Source organism: Patagioenas fasciata, chromosome 25 (genome assembly GCF_037038585.1).
Source record: "Patagioenas fasciata isolate bPatFas1 chromosome 25, bPatFas1.hap1, whole genome shotgun sequence".
In the NCBI taxonomy this organism is placed as follows: Eukaryota; Metazoa; Chordata; class Aves; order Columbiformes; family Columbidae; genus Patagioenas; species Patagioenas fasciata.
The window spans coordinates 661,980-679,983 of record NC_092544.1 but is presented as its reverse complement, the minus strand read 5'-3'; the positions used below and the strand labels follow the sequence as shown (position 1 = coordinate 679,983).

Here is an 18,004-nt window from a genome sequence, read left to right as displayed (position 1 = left end):
GAGAACATAGCCATCTTTTAATATTTTAATTAACATTTTAATGTTGGAAGAGTTAAGAATACCCTGGCAACTTCACTAAGGACGGGCCCTTTTTTGCTAATCAAAGAGCCGTTCTCCACAGGCGCGCTCAGCCCCTGCCGAAGCACGTTTGAGTGAAGAGTGACTGGAGAAGGGCAGAGAAACTGGGCTTTGAATTAAAGGCAGTTTGCCATGGCCCTGCGCTAGCACAACGCAGATCAAATGGACGAGCGCTCCAAGGGTGCGTGGCTGCAGAGGTGTGCAAAGACTAATCCGTCACAGAAGGGCTTTAATCAACTGACAGTAATGTAATACAGGAGTTAAAAAATAAAATAGATGCACTGCTTTGTGATGAACCCATCATTAAATTCATCTTGCTCTAGTACCAAATCTCCCTGCTGTTCTTCCATAAAGAAAACACTGGATTTCTGCTCACTTGCAGCATCATCAGTCTTATCTGTTGATTTAGATTATTGGCTTTTTGTGGCAGGAGCTATATGTCCCTCGTGTGTACGGACCTGAACGTTACGCTGTAAATAATAAATCAAGCTTCTAATCTGTCTGTCTATCCCGAGTTTCTTGTCTATTTATCTAGTTTAGGCTACCGAGTTCGCTCTTTCCGTCCCTGCTCTCCTGCACAGGGGCACAGCCTCATAGAAAAGTGACAGTTTCCCGCAGGAAGACATTTGGTTTGCATCGTACAGCTCAGCCCGTGCCCCCCCAGACCTCGCTCTCCTCTTCCTCTGAGCACTCGTCTGCAAATTAAGCCAAAGCAGCAGAGCCCCCCGGTCCCACAGGTTGGTTTCCAGCCCCATGCTTGGCAAACGTGGGACTGAGAGGTGATTTGTGTGACCTTATTGCCGTGTCCCCCCCGCTCCCCGGGCTTTGCCAGAGGAAGGACACGAGCCTGACGCACCGCAGACCGTTTGCTTAATGTGGCAAAGCCCAGGATTTGTAGACGGGAGCTGGTGATTGGCAGGTTAAGCCCAGTTCCCCAGGGCTGGCTTCACTGGTCCCACTGTTACGGTCCTGGATTCCCCACATACCAAACCCTCGCAGGTCTCTTTACAGCTTGGCGGAGCAATGAGGCCATTGTGGAGGGGCCGGGGGCCGGCAGGGCTGGACATCCTCCCTCTCCCCACCTTCGTGCAATATTTTCTCCTCGTCCTTCTCGTCCCTCTCCCCTCGGTGCCCCCCCAACACGTGGCAGGGGCTGGCCCCATGCCTCCCCGAGCAAGGGCAGGTTAATACCTCCGGGCCAAGGCTCTCGCTTGCCACTCTGCATCCAGGCTCCAGCTCCTCCGCAGCCATGGACAGGATTTTCTCTGCCTTGCTGCTCTCTTTGCTGCTCCTCCTGCAGAGCTACGGAGTTTGCGGGGCACCTCCGCAGCCCAGAGGTAAGCGGGGAGCTCAGCGCTGGGACGCGCGGTGTCCGTCCTCTGTCCCCTTGCCACCAGCTCGCTTCTGGACTGGGAAGGAGACGAAGGAAAAAGAAATACCCAGCATCAGTCAGGAAGCAAAGGAGCTTTCTCAAATGTTTTCCCAAGGCAGTAAAGCCTGGTGATGTGTTCACATCTGCCTGTTGCTTTGCTTTAGAGAAGTACTGGGAGGTCTGTACAGCAAAGGTGGCACCAGGTCAGCCCCGGCTCCCGGTGCAGCACCAGCCTGGGCTCGCTGCTCTCGGCAGGAGGTGGCCGGGCAGAAGGGCTCTTCTCCTCCACCTTCGCCTGCCCACAGCTCTGCAGAGGACTGGTTTTGCTGGGAGCTCCAGGAGGAGCTGGCCAGACCCCCCAAGCTCTGGTTAACCTCACAGAGCAGGAACCTCTGGCCAGGCTGCTGAGGATGGGCCTTTCCCAGGTTTTACGTTACCCATACCTGAGCAACATCCTGCTGCGTGTCTTTCCAAGGGGTGATGATCCGATGAGGGACGATCTGCCTGCTCTCTGAGGTTGCAGAGTCCTTTGTCTGCAATCAGTGTCAGCGAGGAAGCATCTCTGCTGTGCCGGGGCAGGATGCTGCTGGAGAGGCGACCAAGGCAAAAATTACTGATGGGTTTTAGAAGCGCTTGAAGGACCTTATGATGATGCATAATCCACATACCTGGGCAGGCTGACAGTTGTACAACAGGTGTGACAGTGACTGCAGCCCGAGCGGCTGATGTGAAGGGCAGTTTTCTGCTATACTGCCCGGTTTCTCCTCAGCAGTTTGGAGAGCTACAACTGCTGTAGAACTGCTGAGCGCTGCTGAAGTCAGGAAACCAAACAGATCGTTGTTCAGCTCAGCTCTACCGTGAGTGATCGCTGCTTCTAAAATAAACACCTTTTAATTCTGGGTTATGAGACAGGTTTCCTGTTCTTTTAATGAACATGCCAAAGATGCCCTAAGAGAGATTTTCCGCTAAATCAGTGCATGAAATTCAGCTATTTCTGAATAACTTCAAGTGCAGACATTTTTAAAAAACAGAGGGGGAATTTATTTCTGGTTTAATTCAACGTTAAAATAAACTACACTGAGTGAAGGCGCCATTCAAGCCCTGAGTGTCCCCTGCCGGAGTCACCGAGGCCTGTCCAGTGGCTGCAATCCCAAAGCTCCGATCTGATATCGCATCTTTTCTCTTTATTTCTATGGAATATACTTTGTTGTCATAAAAAGAGGTTAAAAATGTTAGCTAGGGCAAAATCACTGAGCTTCCATGCAAGAACAACAAATATATATACATATATATATATATCTGTACTTAAAACCACTACTGGATCCAACTGTTCCTAGGGAAAAAATACCAAAAAAAACCTGTTCCTTGATTTGTCACTGAGAACAGAGGGGACGCTTTAGCCACAATGGCAAAGAGGAATCTGGACTTTATTTCTGGAGGAACTGATTGCAAGAATCTGAGCCTTTCTCTACACTGTCATTTCTCACCTGTCAAATGGGCACAGCCACCCCGGTAAAGGGGTGAATGGACAGCCAGCTCTGGTTTTCCTTCCTGTGCGCTGAGTTATTGGTGGCACAGCAACAGTCACCCCCATGGGACAAGGTCACATTGCGCGTTAGTGGAAAATGAGCGTGTTGGGCAGAGCAAGCGCTGCCTGCTGCCCCCCCAGCAGCTCCACACAGACCTTCCCAGGGCCAGAAGCAAATTCAGCGTTAGTGTCTCTCAGACAACCAACCTGGTTATTTACCTCATGGATATATCACAGGGTGTTTGTTTTCATGCGCCTGAAAGATTGATCGCTTCCTTAGATTTCACACTGAGGACCGGCTATAGTATTTATATCATCATTTGGAACAGATTTGTTGGCCCAAAAGCTCCCATTTAAAAATCTGTCCACAGAAATCTCCTTTATAATATAACCTATATTGTCCCTCTCTGCAGAAATCAAACATTAACAGAGCACTTGATGCCCCTACAGAGACAGCCTAAATGATAGAAAAAAATTAACATAAGAGAATGCTATAGATCTGGTGGGGAAAACGGGACGATTCATTTAGAAAATAATAAAAAATATCAGTCCTTTTTATGCTTTGCCACAGCTGAAAATCAGGATGGAAAACAGCATGCAAATGAGAAATAAAACCCAAATCTCTCAGCTCTTTTTATTGCTGATGCTTCCTGTTTATACCATTTACTTTTTACAGTGGATATTCATGTCTTACTGTGGGGTTGCAGAGATTAACTCTCAATTACGGGGTTCTGCACCTCTCTGTTGTATTCTCCCTCACCAGCCCACAGAAACAAAGCAGCACTCATCTTTGCCGTGCTATAGTATTTCATTACTAGCGTCACTAGCTGGAAAACACAAGAGTGGTTCATGTTATGTTGGTTCGTTAATCTGAGCATTTTGATTCACAACTGAACCTCTGAGTTTCATGCCTGCTTCTGGTCATGCATGATGAAGATATAATCTCATTAATGAATCTCCACGTGGATTGCTTATCAGTGTCTGAATGCAATAGCTCCTTTTGAGACCTTGTTTGATGCAGAAGTGCATGCACCAGCTTTGGTTCTCAGCTCTGTTCCTCCCTCCACGCTGCTGTAAGCGCACCAAGTTTCATGTAGGCATTAGCAACAGCCTGGGGTTACAAGTGGGTAACCTGTTCCTGAAGCGCAGCGCTTGTATCCCATCCGCTCCTTCAGCAGCACATGTCACCCGGGAACTGTGCTTTTCTTACAGACACCTTCCTACGAAAGGAAAAAGAACATTTAGAACCATCAGGTTAAAGCGGTGTCACTGGGCTGCTGAGCCAGGCAGTGAAAGGATTGGAGCCTGCAGGTCCTCCACCTCCAGCTGCTGCTCTAAGACCATCCTCTCCCTCCTAGCACACGTTTCTTTTACTTTTATCCTCCCTCCTTGTCCTTTCCAGGCACGCTGTGTAGAACCAAACCCACCGACCTGGTGTTCGTCATCGACAGCTCTCGAAGTGTGCGCCCACATGAGTTTGAGAAAGTCAAAGTCTTCATGTCGCGGGTGATCGAGGGGTTGGACGTGGGCCCCAACTCCACGCGGGTGGGTGTGATCAATTATGCCAGCGCCGTCAAGAACGAGTTCTCCCTCAAGACCCACCAAACCAAAGCGGGGCTCCTGCAGGCGGTCCAGAAGATAGAGCCGCTCTCCACTGGGACCATGACCGGCCTGGCCATCCAGTTTGCCATTAGCCGGGTTTTTAATGACTCAGAAGGGGCCAGGGTGAGGTCTCCCAACTTTAATAAGGTAAGGAAATCATCCATTTAATCTGTGCTCCCTTCTTTCATGTGATTCATCATGAAGTGGTTGGAAAAATCCAAAAAGGAGGAATGATGATTTTGTCTTTGCTTTGAGTGTGGTGAAGCTTCCAGAATCACTGGACACGGTCCTCGCTCCTTCACACAGCAGAAATCCAGCAAGACCTTGTGAAAAATCTGGGCTGTGGTTGTCGACCGCATGGGACACTGGTCAAAGCATCACAAGATCCTTCGGTCTGGCTGTGCTCTGTGCAGCCAATGTCACCCCAGGACAGGGAGCAGCACTATTTGTTGCTGCAGCAGCTCAGGGAAAGGTCTGTTTATACCTTTACCGAGAACTACAGGGGTGCCCAATTACTTTTATCTTTCTTTTAAGAGAAACAACAACTACATTGTTAAATTACTGAGAAAATCAAGGGCTTATTCAACTTTGGACCCAATTCCCCTTTCAGTGCTGCTACAACATTCAGGTTGCACACTGCATAATGAGACATGGCTCCCTCGTTAGCTGCTGCATTGCCTACACACGGCAACCCTGAAATGTGAGCACCCAGGGATGCCTGCGAATACTCCTGTGTCTTAGTTAACCAAGAATAAATTGTGTCACGAGAACATGGGGGACTTCTATATGACAAAAGTAACACAAGGAAGTTGGGCATTCACAGGAAAATTAAATGTGGTGCTTGACCTTGAAAAGCAAAAGTTTGTGAGTTTTCTCAGGGCAAAACTGGAGGCCCTGCTTGGCTACTGGAGACAGCAGAAGCCTTCATCTTTTCTCAATTCGTGTCCCATGGCCGGGTCCAGCGCAGCCCGCGCTGCAGAGCGGGGTCAGCACCCCCTCTCCAGGCTGCCTCTGCCCTCTGCCAAGCCAGGCACTCACCAGGGCTCTCCGCGTTCTAAACGAGACCCGGCCATAGCACAGAGAACCACGGGGACCCCGTGACTGCAAATCGTTTGGAGGTACGTTTAAAGGATGGGTTTTTCATGCTGGAGGTCCCTGCATCAGCCTGACAGGGAGGGCAAAAGGCTGGAGGGGGAGTCCTAAGAAAAATCAGAATCTCCTAATTATCAAGATAATTACATATGAGAGCAAGATTACCTGACACTTGTTGTATTTTCACACTCTTTTTGTAGGGGCCTGGTCCAGGTCACAGACGCACTCTGGCTGGTGGGTGCTTGGTCTGACTCACCGTTAACGTCCATTTTAGCCATGGGTTCACTGATTAATTCCCGATTTCTGATCCAGATTCTTTGTACCCGAAAGTTCTGTTTTCTCCAAGAGCAGGTCAGAAAGCACCATGAATTCTGAGTGCTCTAGAGCAGATTTTCACACAGATGCATTGTGAAGATCTTTCCCATCAGATCCAGATGTGGATCCTGGGTTGTATCTGAGCCTCAGGCCTATGTGAGGATGACACAAAGAACCAAAGGAACTGATTAAACTTGGAGAATCACTATATTTAGACAGAGAAATGTCAGGAGAACATGCAACACCTCCATCCTGTGACAAACGCTGCAAGGAAGATCCGCAGCTACTGACAGAAACCTGTTCGTAGGGTGGTGTTGCTCGCGGAAGCTGCTTGATAGTACAGCGTGTCTGCTGACAGGCGGGCTCTCGATAAGCTCTAATTGGCAGCCGGTGCCGGAGCCGCGGGAGGACGCGGAGCCGCGAGGCTGCAGCGCGCCGAGCCGAGGGCTCTCTCTCCTGGCGGAACGCACGCTTGCACGGCTGCCTCTGCCCCGCGGGATCCTTCAGTTTGTAGCCCTTAGGAAGCGCAGGCAAACGTCTGAACCCACAGACCTTCGCCAGGTTGAAAAGCTCTACGTTTTTCCAGGTTTGCGCATCCTTTGCATAGAAGGAAAGCTCTGGATGGGCAGCAGGTTTAGTATTGCAGTGTTATCCCTCACTGAAGGGTGGGTAGAGGGGGAAGGACCCACTTTATCTGCATGGCCAAGGCCCCTTGGACACATGGAGCAGGGAACCCAACCACTGACCTTACCTGCGATGGCATTTTCTCCACCTGAGGATGTCAAGCAGCCACCACTCTGTCCTAACTGAGCAGCTGGTGCTTCTGGTTTTATCTTCAGAAAGTTGGAGAGCATGTAAGACATAGAGGAGAGTAGCAAATGATGCCTTAACGACCACATCAAACTCATTCAAACTCACTGTTGCTGCCAGGTGGATTTTTTTCTGCCTTTTTTTTTGATGTTTCTCTACTTTCTGTATTACTAAGGGCATCTGCCTGCGTTGTGTTCTGTTTAACAGCTCACCCATTCCTGTCGATTATATTTCTCCATCCTGCATTACATCCCAATCAGTGGCTTTGGAGTTGACAGCGGCGTCACAAGAAAACAGTTGTAAGAAAAAGTGGCAGGAGTTGAGCTGGCAAAGAACAAAAATGAAGGTTTTGTGAGAAGGTCACTTATCAGAAGAAAAATAAAGTGGAAAATGGACAGTCTAGCAAGAGGAGCAGGACTCTTGGAGGCTTTCAACTAGTTCAGGCTCCATCTAAACCAGGGTGAAATCCAGTTTCCACTTAAGCCAGTTGTCATTTTAATGCTGGTGTTGGCAGGGTTGGGATTTCAGCTCTGCTGTTTATTGTGGAGCAGGGAATCGGAAATCACGGCAGGCACGGGCACACAGGCAGGCACAGCTTCCCCGCTCTCTGCTTCAGCTTCTTCATCCATAAAATGGGGAACAGTGTTCATGTTATGACGTTTCCATGACACCTCCTGAGATTTTCGAAGTCTCATACTGAGTCAGAGTTGTCCTTAGTGTCATGAAGATAGTTTGGTTTGAGCATTAGTTTGCATACGAAGAACACAACCTCTACTTTGGTTTCCTGAGGGGTGAGATGCACCAATTGTCCCTTAATTAAATCAGTCAGGTCCCTGGCAATTTAACCTTTCTGGCTCAGAAATAAACAAATCTCACCTAAAAGAATGTCCTGCGTGATCTCAGGAAGAATGGGAAGAGAGAGGAAGGGGTGGCATTTCCTTTTCTTTAATTTTAGAAAACATGAAGCCTTCTATACTAATCCAGGCTGTTCCATTAGCAATAGCGATATTAATGCCCATTGAAGCACACACCTCGTCTCTGCCCTCCTCTATGCAGGTGGCGATCGTTGTGACCGACGGACGTCCCCAGGACGGAGTGCAGGACGTGTCAGCCAGGGCCAGAGCGGCCGGCATCGAGATCTTTGCCATCGGGGTTGGCCGGGTGGACATGCACACGCTGCGGCAAATGGCCAGCCAGCCCCTGGACGAGCACGTGGACTACGTGGAGAGCTACAGCGTCATCGAGAAGCTGACCCACAAGTTCCAAGAAGCTTTCTGCGGTAAGTGCTCGCCACAGCCCCCGGGCTCCCAGCCACGAGCTGCAGGTGGCGGTTGTACGTGTGATCGCCCTTCATCCATCTGCTCCCTTGCTCCAAGGACCCGGTCTGCAGGAGCACACAGCAGAGTGGAAGAGAGATGCTCTTTGAAGTTGCCTTTCACGAATTTCAGGTTTCAGTTAAAAAGTCTCCAGACTTCATTGGCACGGAAGAGTTTGCAAACATGACCCACGTGCTCCCTGAGTCATTGAAACAGAACAGAGAAAACATGATTTTTATACAGCTAAAATCAGTCTCCTTCTGTTTAAGCCTATCTGGGCAGTTCTGAGAATTTGTCTTGTAATTTTCCCCACCAGTATTGTCTTCTGAATCCCCAGCTGAGCAAGACACGGTCTCATTTCCCCTCTGGAGGCTGAACCGCTTCTGCCTGACTCCGCTGTTGTTTTCGCAAGCCTTGTGAGGCAGAAAACTCACCTGGCTGGGGCAGTATCTAATGCCTTTCTATGCAGTATATAAAGAGAACCTGACTACCCTACAAACACATACCCACTCCTACACAAAGTGGTGAATGGAGTGAGAAAGCTTTATTACTTTCAAATGTACCCACAAGACAGCAGGAGGTGGTCTATAAATACCCACTTTATGTGTCAGCAAGAGAGGCCTGGGGGCTTTGCACGCCCATCCCATCAAAGAACATACGTGTGGCAACACTTCTTAAACGGTGTGACACCCCACGGTGCCTATGGCAAGGGCTGCAAACACGTACACACACGGACCCGTAAAACTCCCCGAGACCAATTTCTTCAAGAGGTGTAAAATTTCATGCTTCAGCTTTCAGGTTGAAAATGATGGGGCTGAGCAGCTTTTTGTCAAGGAAAATTTCTTCCTCTGTAGGAAGGAGGAAAATTTTGAATTTAAAGTGAGTCATGTATTACAATCAGGTGTCACTGCACCTAAAGCTCATGAAAGAGGGGAATAAATACTTCATACTAAAGGGGGGATAGAGACAAAATTTGAGGAGGTGGAATCCAGGCCATGAATATTTGTAGAAGCTGTGTTGGCTGCCCTGGCGTCAGGAGTCAGCCAGAGATGGAGAGGCCTCAAAATGTGTTTTGAAGTCCTGGCGCTGGTGTCATTCAAAAGATAAAGAGAACAAAATCCTTTCTGTGCCTTGCTTTTCAAATTTGTAACATGCACATAACCAAGTTCTCCCCGTGGTAAAAACCCTCAGAGATGCATGGGAGGGAAGCGCTGTGCTAGGGACCAATATCACCAACAGAGGACAGCACCAGATTAACTGCCAAGTGGGCTGTTACCGCGCTACGCGAGCAGCTGCACGAACCCGCCCTCGGAGCCGTGCCCAACCACCTGCTGGTGCGGGCTCGGTTGGTGGGTTCTGACAGCGGGAAGACCCGTGCAGCACTGGCCAAGCTGCTCCCCATCACGCTCAACAAACACATGGGGAAAAGGGGACCCCAGTAGACTTCAGAGAACTCAGCCTGAGAGCCCAGTGTTACAGCCATCTGCATGGTTGGTAATATTCCTAATTATAGGAGCTACATATCTGCTGGAAAGATCTAGCAGTGCTGGCACCATATGCAGACACGTGAATTGGGAAGGCCAGCAGAAGTACAAAACACAAGCAGAGCAGAACACAACTTGAAATAACCAGTTTGAAAGACTTTGCGCCACCTCCCATCATTACAACAGAACCAGAAATGCTGTTTTCTCCACACACTTCCCTGGTATTTGTAAATGAAGCGCGTCAGCCGGATCTGTTTGCTTTTGAGTTTGTTTTCCATCACCATTGCTGTAGCTGTGACAGCGCTGGCAGGCACCGAACGCTGCTGGCTCAGCCTGCTGCAATTTAGCTTCTGTTTGCTCAGCATCTCAGGAGTCAGGCCCAGGCTAAGATCAGCAGGCAGAAATGATTGTAGATTGAGATTCTGAAAGCTGCACGTGCGAGGGTAGCGCTGAAGTGAATTCCAAGTATGTTTGCACATGAATCCCATCCAGAAAAGACAACTGTACATGGGGCTGAGCTCACTAATCATAATTGTACTACATGGCTGGAGAAGATGGGTATAGGCCAGCCCAGATGGTAGGTTGGAAACCCAATCTCAAGCAGTAGCTTTGGAGAGTGAAGTATATTGTGATATGCTCAACAGCCAGATGGGTTTTGCCCTACTTACAGAGACGATTTCTAGTCCTGGCTGTGCCTTGGAGTCTGGAGACTCGTGAAAATTTCTCCTTGCCTCTTCTATTTCAGTCACTATCCAAGAGTGATGACTTTGTCTTGCTGCTGTGTGGCTTGAGTTATTGAGTTTATGGGACAAATATGTTTGTGGATGAGCCCGGTGGGCTCTGGGTTGAGAGGCCTTGACACGGTCTCTGGTTTTAATCTGCTCCTTCGCTTACAGTGGTGTCGGACCTGTGTGCCACTGGAGACCACGACTGCGAGCAGATCTGCGTCAGCACCCCGGGAGCCTACAAGTGTGCTTGCAAAGAGGGATTCACGCTGAACAACGACGGCAAGACCTGCAGCGGTGTGTAATGATTCCCATTTGCACTGAGCCGAGCTGTGATCTGCAGTGGTGTGGTGGAGATAGTACTGAGAAAGCGTGGATGTGTCCTGTTCAGAAAATAACGTGCATTTATAACCACGAAATATTTTGAAAACAGTGTGAAGCGTTGTTGAGGATTGATTGAAGCTATTTCATTAGCAATAAAATGAAATTAAGGCGTTATTTTCCTATATGATTAATTGAGGTCTCAGTTGCTGTCTCCTTTCACCTTCTTCTCATATTTTGCTTCAGCTTGCAGTGGTGGGTCAGGATCTGCCCTGGATCTTGTTTTCCTGATCGATGGCTCCAAGAGTGTGCGGCCCGAGAACTTTGAGCTGGTGAAGAAATTCATTAACCAAATAGTGGACTCCCTAGAGGTGTCAGAGAAACAGGCCCAGGTTGGCCTGGTTCAGTACTCCAGTTCTGTCAGACAAGAGTTTCCACTGGGGCAGTTCAAGAACAAGAAGGACATCAAAGCAGCAGTCAAGAAGATGGCCTACATGGAGAAAGGAACCATGACAGGCCAGGCTCTGAAGTACCTCATTGACAACTCCTTTGCCGTCATCAATGGAGCTAGACCTGGGGTGCCCAAGGTGGGCATAGTCTTCACTGATGGACGGTCACAAGATTACATCACTGATGCTGCGAAGAAAGCCAAAGACTTAGGTAGGTCTCCTGAATTCTCACTGGCTTGTTTCTCCCTTGGACCAGGTACTGCGCCTACTGTCAACCTAGGTATGGTTCTTTTCCCAGAGATGTCTCTTACCTAGGATAGAAACAGCTTCCCGTAGAGTGATTTTGTTGAGATGTTGCCTGACTATCCCTGCACACTCACAGAGAACTTGGAGCAACTCTGGCTGGGGTCCAGATGAATATTTGTTTGCCTGCAGCTGGTTTTTGCTCCCACAGCCCCTCCAAGTCTTTGATCTGAGTCTGCTGGAGGTCTCTCTGCTGGGTGGGATGGAGTTTCACATGTTTGGTACGGGATGCACAGTGCTCTAGCACGGTTCACATGAATGTGAAGGGAACCGCAGGGAGAAGCTGAGGATCTGTCTGCTGTTGGTAATGGAAGGCAGGTCAACATCCGTGGCTCTCAGGGTGAGGCAAAGACGACCAACAGAGAGCCCCTTGGAGGAAAATGGGAGTTGTAGGGTCAAAAGTGGGGCTTGTCTGTGTTGGCCTTAAGGCCTGGAAGAGGAAAAGAAGAAACAAAACAACAAACAAAGCAGGAACACAGACTAAGGGAGTTACTGTGGACTCCCTGTCCGAATCCCAGACATACCCAGACACACTAATAAGAAACTTTCTTCGGCTTCTACCGGAATATTAAAAGCGCGCGGTGGCTACATGTTGATAAATGTATATGTCTAAACATTGTGAAGCATAAACATCTTGAGATCTGCCCCTGTGCTGACCCGCTGAACGAGTCCCCGGTCTCCTGACATCTCTGTTAAATGGATGCAGCCCATGTGAATTCACTCATGAATTGCTGAATTCTTTACTGCCTTTTAACTTCAGTCTCGGCCGCTAGATGGGACCGAGGGCTGGCACAAAACAACAAAGGTCAGCTAGGAGCTCTTGAAAAGCTGATGTTTACAAAGCAAGCTGCCATGTTGTGTGGATATTCTGCTCTTATGAAACAAAAGGGCTTTATAAGATGTATCCATAGAATTTATTACTCTGCGATAACGATAATTTACACCTTGTTTCTTCCTCCTCTTGTCCCACCAGAGAAATCTCCAATGTCTGCTCATAAGTTATTTCACTGGGATAAATAACAAGGTGTTGTAACTCCAAACGTGTTCCTTGAGTTGAACTTTGGAAAAAAAAAAAAATTAAAAATAAGAAATAAAATGGACACATGCAGAGGTAGAAAGACAGATGAGGCAAGAAGGGAGGAGGGGAAAGCACTACCAGTGTCTGAACACAGACAAGCAGAGACAACTATTTTAAAACAGGGGTTACCTAGCACTACCACTCAAGTCAATGTGAAAACTGCAGCTCAGTTCAATAGAAACAGGTTTAAGCCAGAGGTGGCCGATCAATCTCTTGGCAGAGAAACACAGACCCTGGACGCGTTCTTAAAGCACAGTGCGGGTTGCCCTTGACAGACTATGAGCTGTAATTTTAGAAAGAGATTCAGCTACAATTTTGCTGAACCACAGATGTCCCCTGTACAGGGGACTTTGCCACCACATCGGCTGATGAATGCAGGTTCTTCTGAAAACTTCCTGTTTCCTTTTGCTGCATTATCACTTCACTATGAGTTGGATGCATGGTCCTGTCACGGTGTTATGGTCATCTGTCCTTTCTTGTATCTCCAAAACATTCTTGTGCAGATGGTTGTAATTGTCTGGATAATTCTAGTAAGACTTTCCCTGAAAAAAATATTTTGGAGCCCTGGTTGACCTGGTTGGAATAAATCTCTAATAGTAGTTGGTAAAGGGGCTGATTTCCCAGTTACCGTCTGCTGTGCGGAGACCGTGGGTTGAGGAGGTGAGCGAGGACGTACAGACAGACGGGGGTTGGTACCAAGCTGCAGATGCTCCACGCTTGTCCAGCTGACAGGTTCCTGTTGCCCGCAGGTTTTAGGATGTTTGCTGTGGGTGTCGGCAACGCAGTGGAGGATGAGCTGAGGGAAATCGCTTCCGAACCGGTAGCAGAGCACTACTTCTACACGGCTGACTTCAGGACCATCAGCAAGATCGGGAAGAAGCTGCAGATGAAAATCTGCATTGGTGAGAGCGGGGGATCGGGGAGAAGGGGGGATTTAGTCACAGAATCTGAAGGCTGGAAGCAGGAGGACAAAAATGCGTCTTCAAATGGAGGTTGTGAACAGCGCTCTGGGGTACTTGGAAGGATCAGGAGACATCAACCTTTCGGGTGGTTTCCTGAACCACAACCACCCCTACTCCTCATCCATCTCCCCTCTCACTAACTGCCTTCTCCTTCTGTCTTCCTCCTCCCTTTCTCTTCCTGTAAATAACACGAGTCTAAAAATTACATCTAGATATTAAAAAAAGTCACCACAGTTATTTTAGATTTTCGTTTTGAAGGAATCACATACCTCCAATGAAATATTGGCCCTTTCCAATGCACCTGAAGAAAATAAGAATTGCTTTGTTTCACTTGTCTCACTGATTTTGATTTAATCCTCCTTTTTTTTTTTTGTGTGTGCCACTTAACTCATTTTCCTGATGCTCTGATCCACAGAGGAAGATCCATGTGAATGTAAATCTATCGTGAACTTCCAGACAAAAGTAGAAGACCTCATAAATTCACTGCAGCAGAAATATATCCTTCGGGTGTCTTTGTTCAGAGCTCAGCGGGTTGGGTTGTGCGTTCTGGAGGGGACACCAGGGAAAGTCCACATGTGGGGAAGGAGGTTGGGTAGGTGCTCAGGAAGCTGGGAAACGAGACAACTTCCATGGAATTGCTCGCTGCAAATAACTCTGGGGAGCCAGATCCCACCTGAGCTGAGCTTGTAGGATCACATCCTGCCATGCTGGGTCCTGCCGTATTGCACTGAGGTGTGAGCGAGATTCACACTTTGCATGGGGAGAGAAATCAGTGAAACCTTGGGGTGGCTCACTCAGGGTTAGGGAGGTTTTTCATTACTGAGAATAAGGGAGAATAGATTTTTAAAAGCTTTAACTATGTCAGTTGCACAGTTTATTTTCTACTCTTTAACTCAAATTGATTAAAATCCATGACTTATGCTATGCAAAAGGTCAGAGTAAATCAGTAGTTCTCACCCAGTGGGTTGCTGCTCCCAGGCACATCATGAAACGCAATTAGTGAGAAGAGTAGAAAATTGCGACACACCATGTAACTCTAGGAAAAGCTCTTCATGCAGCCCGTGCTGCTCAAGGTCAGCAATTCCCTGTCAGCCACTCAAAGCACACTCCAATCATTCCCACAATTTTTCCTCTTCCTTTAACAGTAAATGTATAGATGCCCGTGAGTATGTGTGCATGAGTATTTTCTACCTTTGATAAAAGTTCTGAAACCCGAGCAGTTCTGGAAACGCCAGGGCAGACAATGAGACCCTTCCTGCGCTACCCGCTCCCAGCGAGGTGGCTCCATCGCCAGCTGCTCTGCAAGCCGGGGGGGGCTTGAGCCACGAATCATTTACGTGTCGTTTTTCACCCTTAACTCTTGCTCACTGGAAGCTGTGGCTAAAAGGATCGAAGCCCTGGAGAACAAGATCATCTAAGATCCGAAAACAAAATGATTTCCCTCGCTAACGTAACCAAACTAGAACTCCTTCACTGGTAATGGAGGGCGGCTCGGTCGCAGTGCTATGGCCAGCTTGCATTTCTATTAAGAGTCTAGTCTACCTGCATTTGTTTAAAAGGGAAGAATTATAACAGTAGAGCAGACATTGTATAATGGGCAGAGCACCGTGTGTGACTGAGACCATGCTAATGTTTGTTGCATCGTATAGAGTGCATATATTAAAAAAAAAATTGAAATATTTGGTTTTTATGTAAAGCTTAATATATATATGTTAATAAGTACTTGATTATGAGTTCTGTGAATCCTCACTGTATTCTTCTGCATCTTTTGTTTCTATGCACGAGATAATTTAATTTAAAAGTCAAAGTGACTTAAAATCAACTCAGATGCTGAGTGTAAAACGTCAAAGCCACCAATCAGGTTATTATTGTAAGCATGATGCATTTCTCAGTAAGTAGGTGAAATCTAGTAATGATCTCTTGAGTGTGCAGTGCAGGCGACATAGGATAGGATGCTGCTGCTAGCTGGGTTTATCTATAGCTGCTGTACAGTATAAAAAGGGAAAAGCTCGGCTTTCCTAGCCAGTGAACGCTCTCACAACGTCTCGGTGAACAGCGCCTGAGCAGACCCGTGCTGGGTAAGTCCTGACAATGCGCAATGAGCCAGCGGCCGTGCTCCATACACCGCAAGGCTGTGACCTCCTGCTCCTCAGCTCTGCGCTCTCCACATCCTCAACCCAACCCACAAAACATCCTTAGAACCTCAAATACACGGAACTGCTGCTGGAGCTGCCGCCAATGGAAGCGGTGCCTCCATCACCTCCGTGACCAGGGTTCACCAGCTCCTTCCTCATCCCACATCTCGAAGCACCTTCAAAGCCAGAAAGCTCATCTCAGCACCTCTGGGACTCTTCTGCTGTTCCTGGATTCCCAGCACATGCAAGACAAAGCGCGAGGTGGGCCGGGAGCATCCCACGCCGTCCCCACAGCTGGAGCCGGAGCCGAGGCCGCGTCCACCGCGGCACCACGCACCGGTGGACGGGAGCACAGGGTCTCGAGTCTGCAGGGGCTTCTTATTGTCAATTTTTTTGTATCAAAATATTTATACTTGAGACAATGTGGAAAGCTTTTCAGAATAACTTGGCCTATTCAGAGATGTCACCATAGCAGATGTGTTTCTGGTGAATATTAAAAGTTTGCTGAAAATTTTAAAAGGGAACTTAATTTATTTGTGTAAGCTTTGGGGTAGCTGCCTGACATCATCACCTCTTCATAGTCTTTTTAGTGGGTAGGAAACCCTCCATCTCATGTCACAACCTTTTATTTCAATGGAAGAGTTCCACAGAGAAACTGAGACCCTTCTCAAAACAAAAAGCTTCTTTTATGGTGAAAAATGAATTAGCACAGTCTTGGTCTTGTAGGAGTGAGTCAACACATCTCCAAGCATTAGCTCATGGACTACAGACAGTTCCTGATAGCAAAACCTCATCCTCTCAGTCAAATCTCATATGTTCCAGATCCCAGCGTAACCCCCACCAACTCCTGAATTTCAAGGGATAAGATTTCTGGTGTCTAATTTTACACATGTAAATCCAGACCTCTAAGCTTGAGCTTGTAATTTTTTTCTCAATAGAAATAGCCACCACAGGTCATCCTTGTCAGGATTATCATCTTCTTATCCACCTTGCAGTAAGACAAAGCAGCACCCGAACCTGTTTCTCTTTATAGAGCATAACGACTCCTTCAGACTCGCACAACTGCCTCCTCCACGAGAAGACGGTCCCCCTCACTCACTGAGAACCGGGGTCCAAGCCGACCCCCTGCGTCACCAGCTCTACCTCACATCGCAAAATCCTCCTCAAGGAACACAGAACAGGATCGAGCCATAAACTGCAGGTGTAAACAGAAAAGAACGCTTTGCCAGCGCTCTGCAATGGCGGGAGGGTCAAGATGTATTATCAGGCACAGAATTGCTTCTGTAACTGATATTTTGTTTTGTGCAACAGATAAAGGAGAACTAAACTAATTAACAATTATTTTTCCTCCCTTCTGCTTCTCCTGGCTTAAAACAACAAAAAGAGCTCTCCCATCTCCAAAGTCAATTAGTCACTGGGCTAGAACATAGGCTTTTGACATTGTAATTAGACTTCATTAATGGATTGCCAACGGCGGCAAGATGGAAACCTACTCGATGAGCCTCTCTTTGCATTTTATTTCAGCTAATTACATGCTTATCTTGGAAACAAAAGATGCTGCACACAACTAAAAAAACCACTTCTGTGTCTCAAAATGTGGAGGGAGGTGCTTATGGCAAAATCCTTCTTGCTGCGGGCTATAAAATGATCCTGCTGCAGACATGGAACTTCTTTCCTATCTCTTTGCTGCTGTGTCCTACAAATGACTGGTCCTTCTCTCCACGTTGCCACCAAGTCCCATGTTCCTTTAGGTCTTTTGGCAACGTGATTTATGCAATGCTGTCCTTCGGGTATGGAAATCTCCTTGACCGGTTTTCCTCCGCTCCCCTTGGGTGTCGAGCGTGCCCTCAGAAGCCTCCACGGCTCCCGAAGCGGGGACGCTTTGCCTTCCAGCAGAGCGACTTTGCCAACAAGATCCCTCTGGGGCTGCAATTTTCTCACGCAGGTCATGGATATTATAACACAGGACCATTAGTAATCAAATAAAAAAGTGTTTTCAATTAAACCGAGGGCTTCTAGCTTGGTAACATCTCTCAATAGCAATTTGTAACACTAGTATAGTGTAATTGCTGCTAATGAATGGGTAGGTAGCAGACCAGTTATTATTATTATTTTTCTCCAGCAGCACGCGGCAGTGAAACCTGTCTCGCTCCGTACGAATCTACTGCTCTTTGTGAAAAGCAGCGAGTTTCCTCCCAGTCCTCTGCAGTAGTTCAATCAACAGAGAGTTTAAGGTGCTAGTAAATTTATGTTGTGCAAATTATTACTTGTCATTTTATGTTCAACTTGGGAAGAGGCTTCAACAAGGCAGAGCACAGCACCCTGCGTAGCACCTTTAATGATGAACTCGCTAAGGATCGGATCTCCGGCACTAAATTGTCAGTGGCTTTATACTTCAGATAGTCATTTGGATTTAATTATTTTTTAACTGCCA

The 18,004-nt window shown here is 47.7% G+C and overlaps 1 protein-coding gene across 1 annotated transcript; it reads left to right on the top strand.

Annotated features, from left to right (window-relative positions):
• The first annotated feature begins 1,143 nt into the window (after nucleotides 1-1,143).
• On the top strand, nucleotides 1,144-16,089 carry MATN1 (matrilin 1). The gene is made up of 8 exons (XM_065857244.2): nucleotides 1,144-1,415; nucleotides 4,381-4,727; nucleotides 7,854-8,076; nucleotides 10,494-10,619; nucleotides 10,890-11,303; nucleotides 13,223-13,375; nucleotides 13,851-13,931; nucleotides 14,804-16,089. Exons 1-8 carry the CDS (start codon nucleotides 1,328-1,330, stop codon nucleotides 14,851-14,853), a joined length of 1,482 nt encoding a protein of 493 aa, XP_065713316.1. The 5' UTR covers nucleotides 1,144-1,327; the 3' UTR covers nucleotides 14,854-16,089.
• The last annotated feature ends 1,915 nt before the right edge of the window (nucleotides 16,090-18,004 follow it).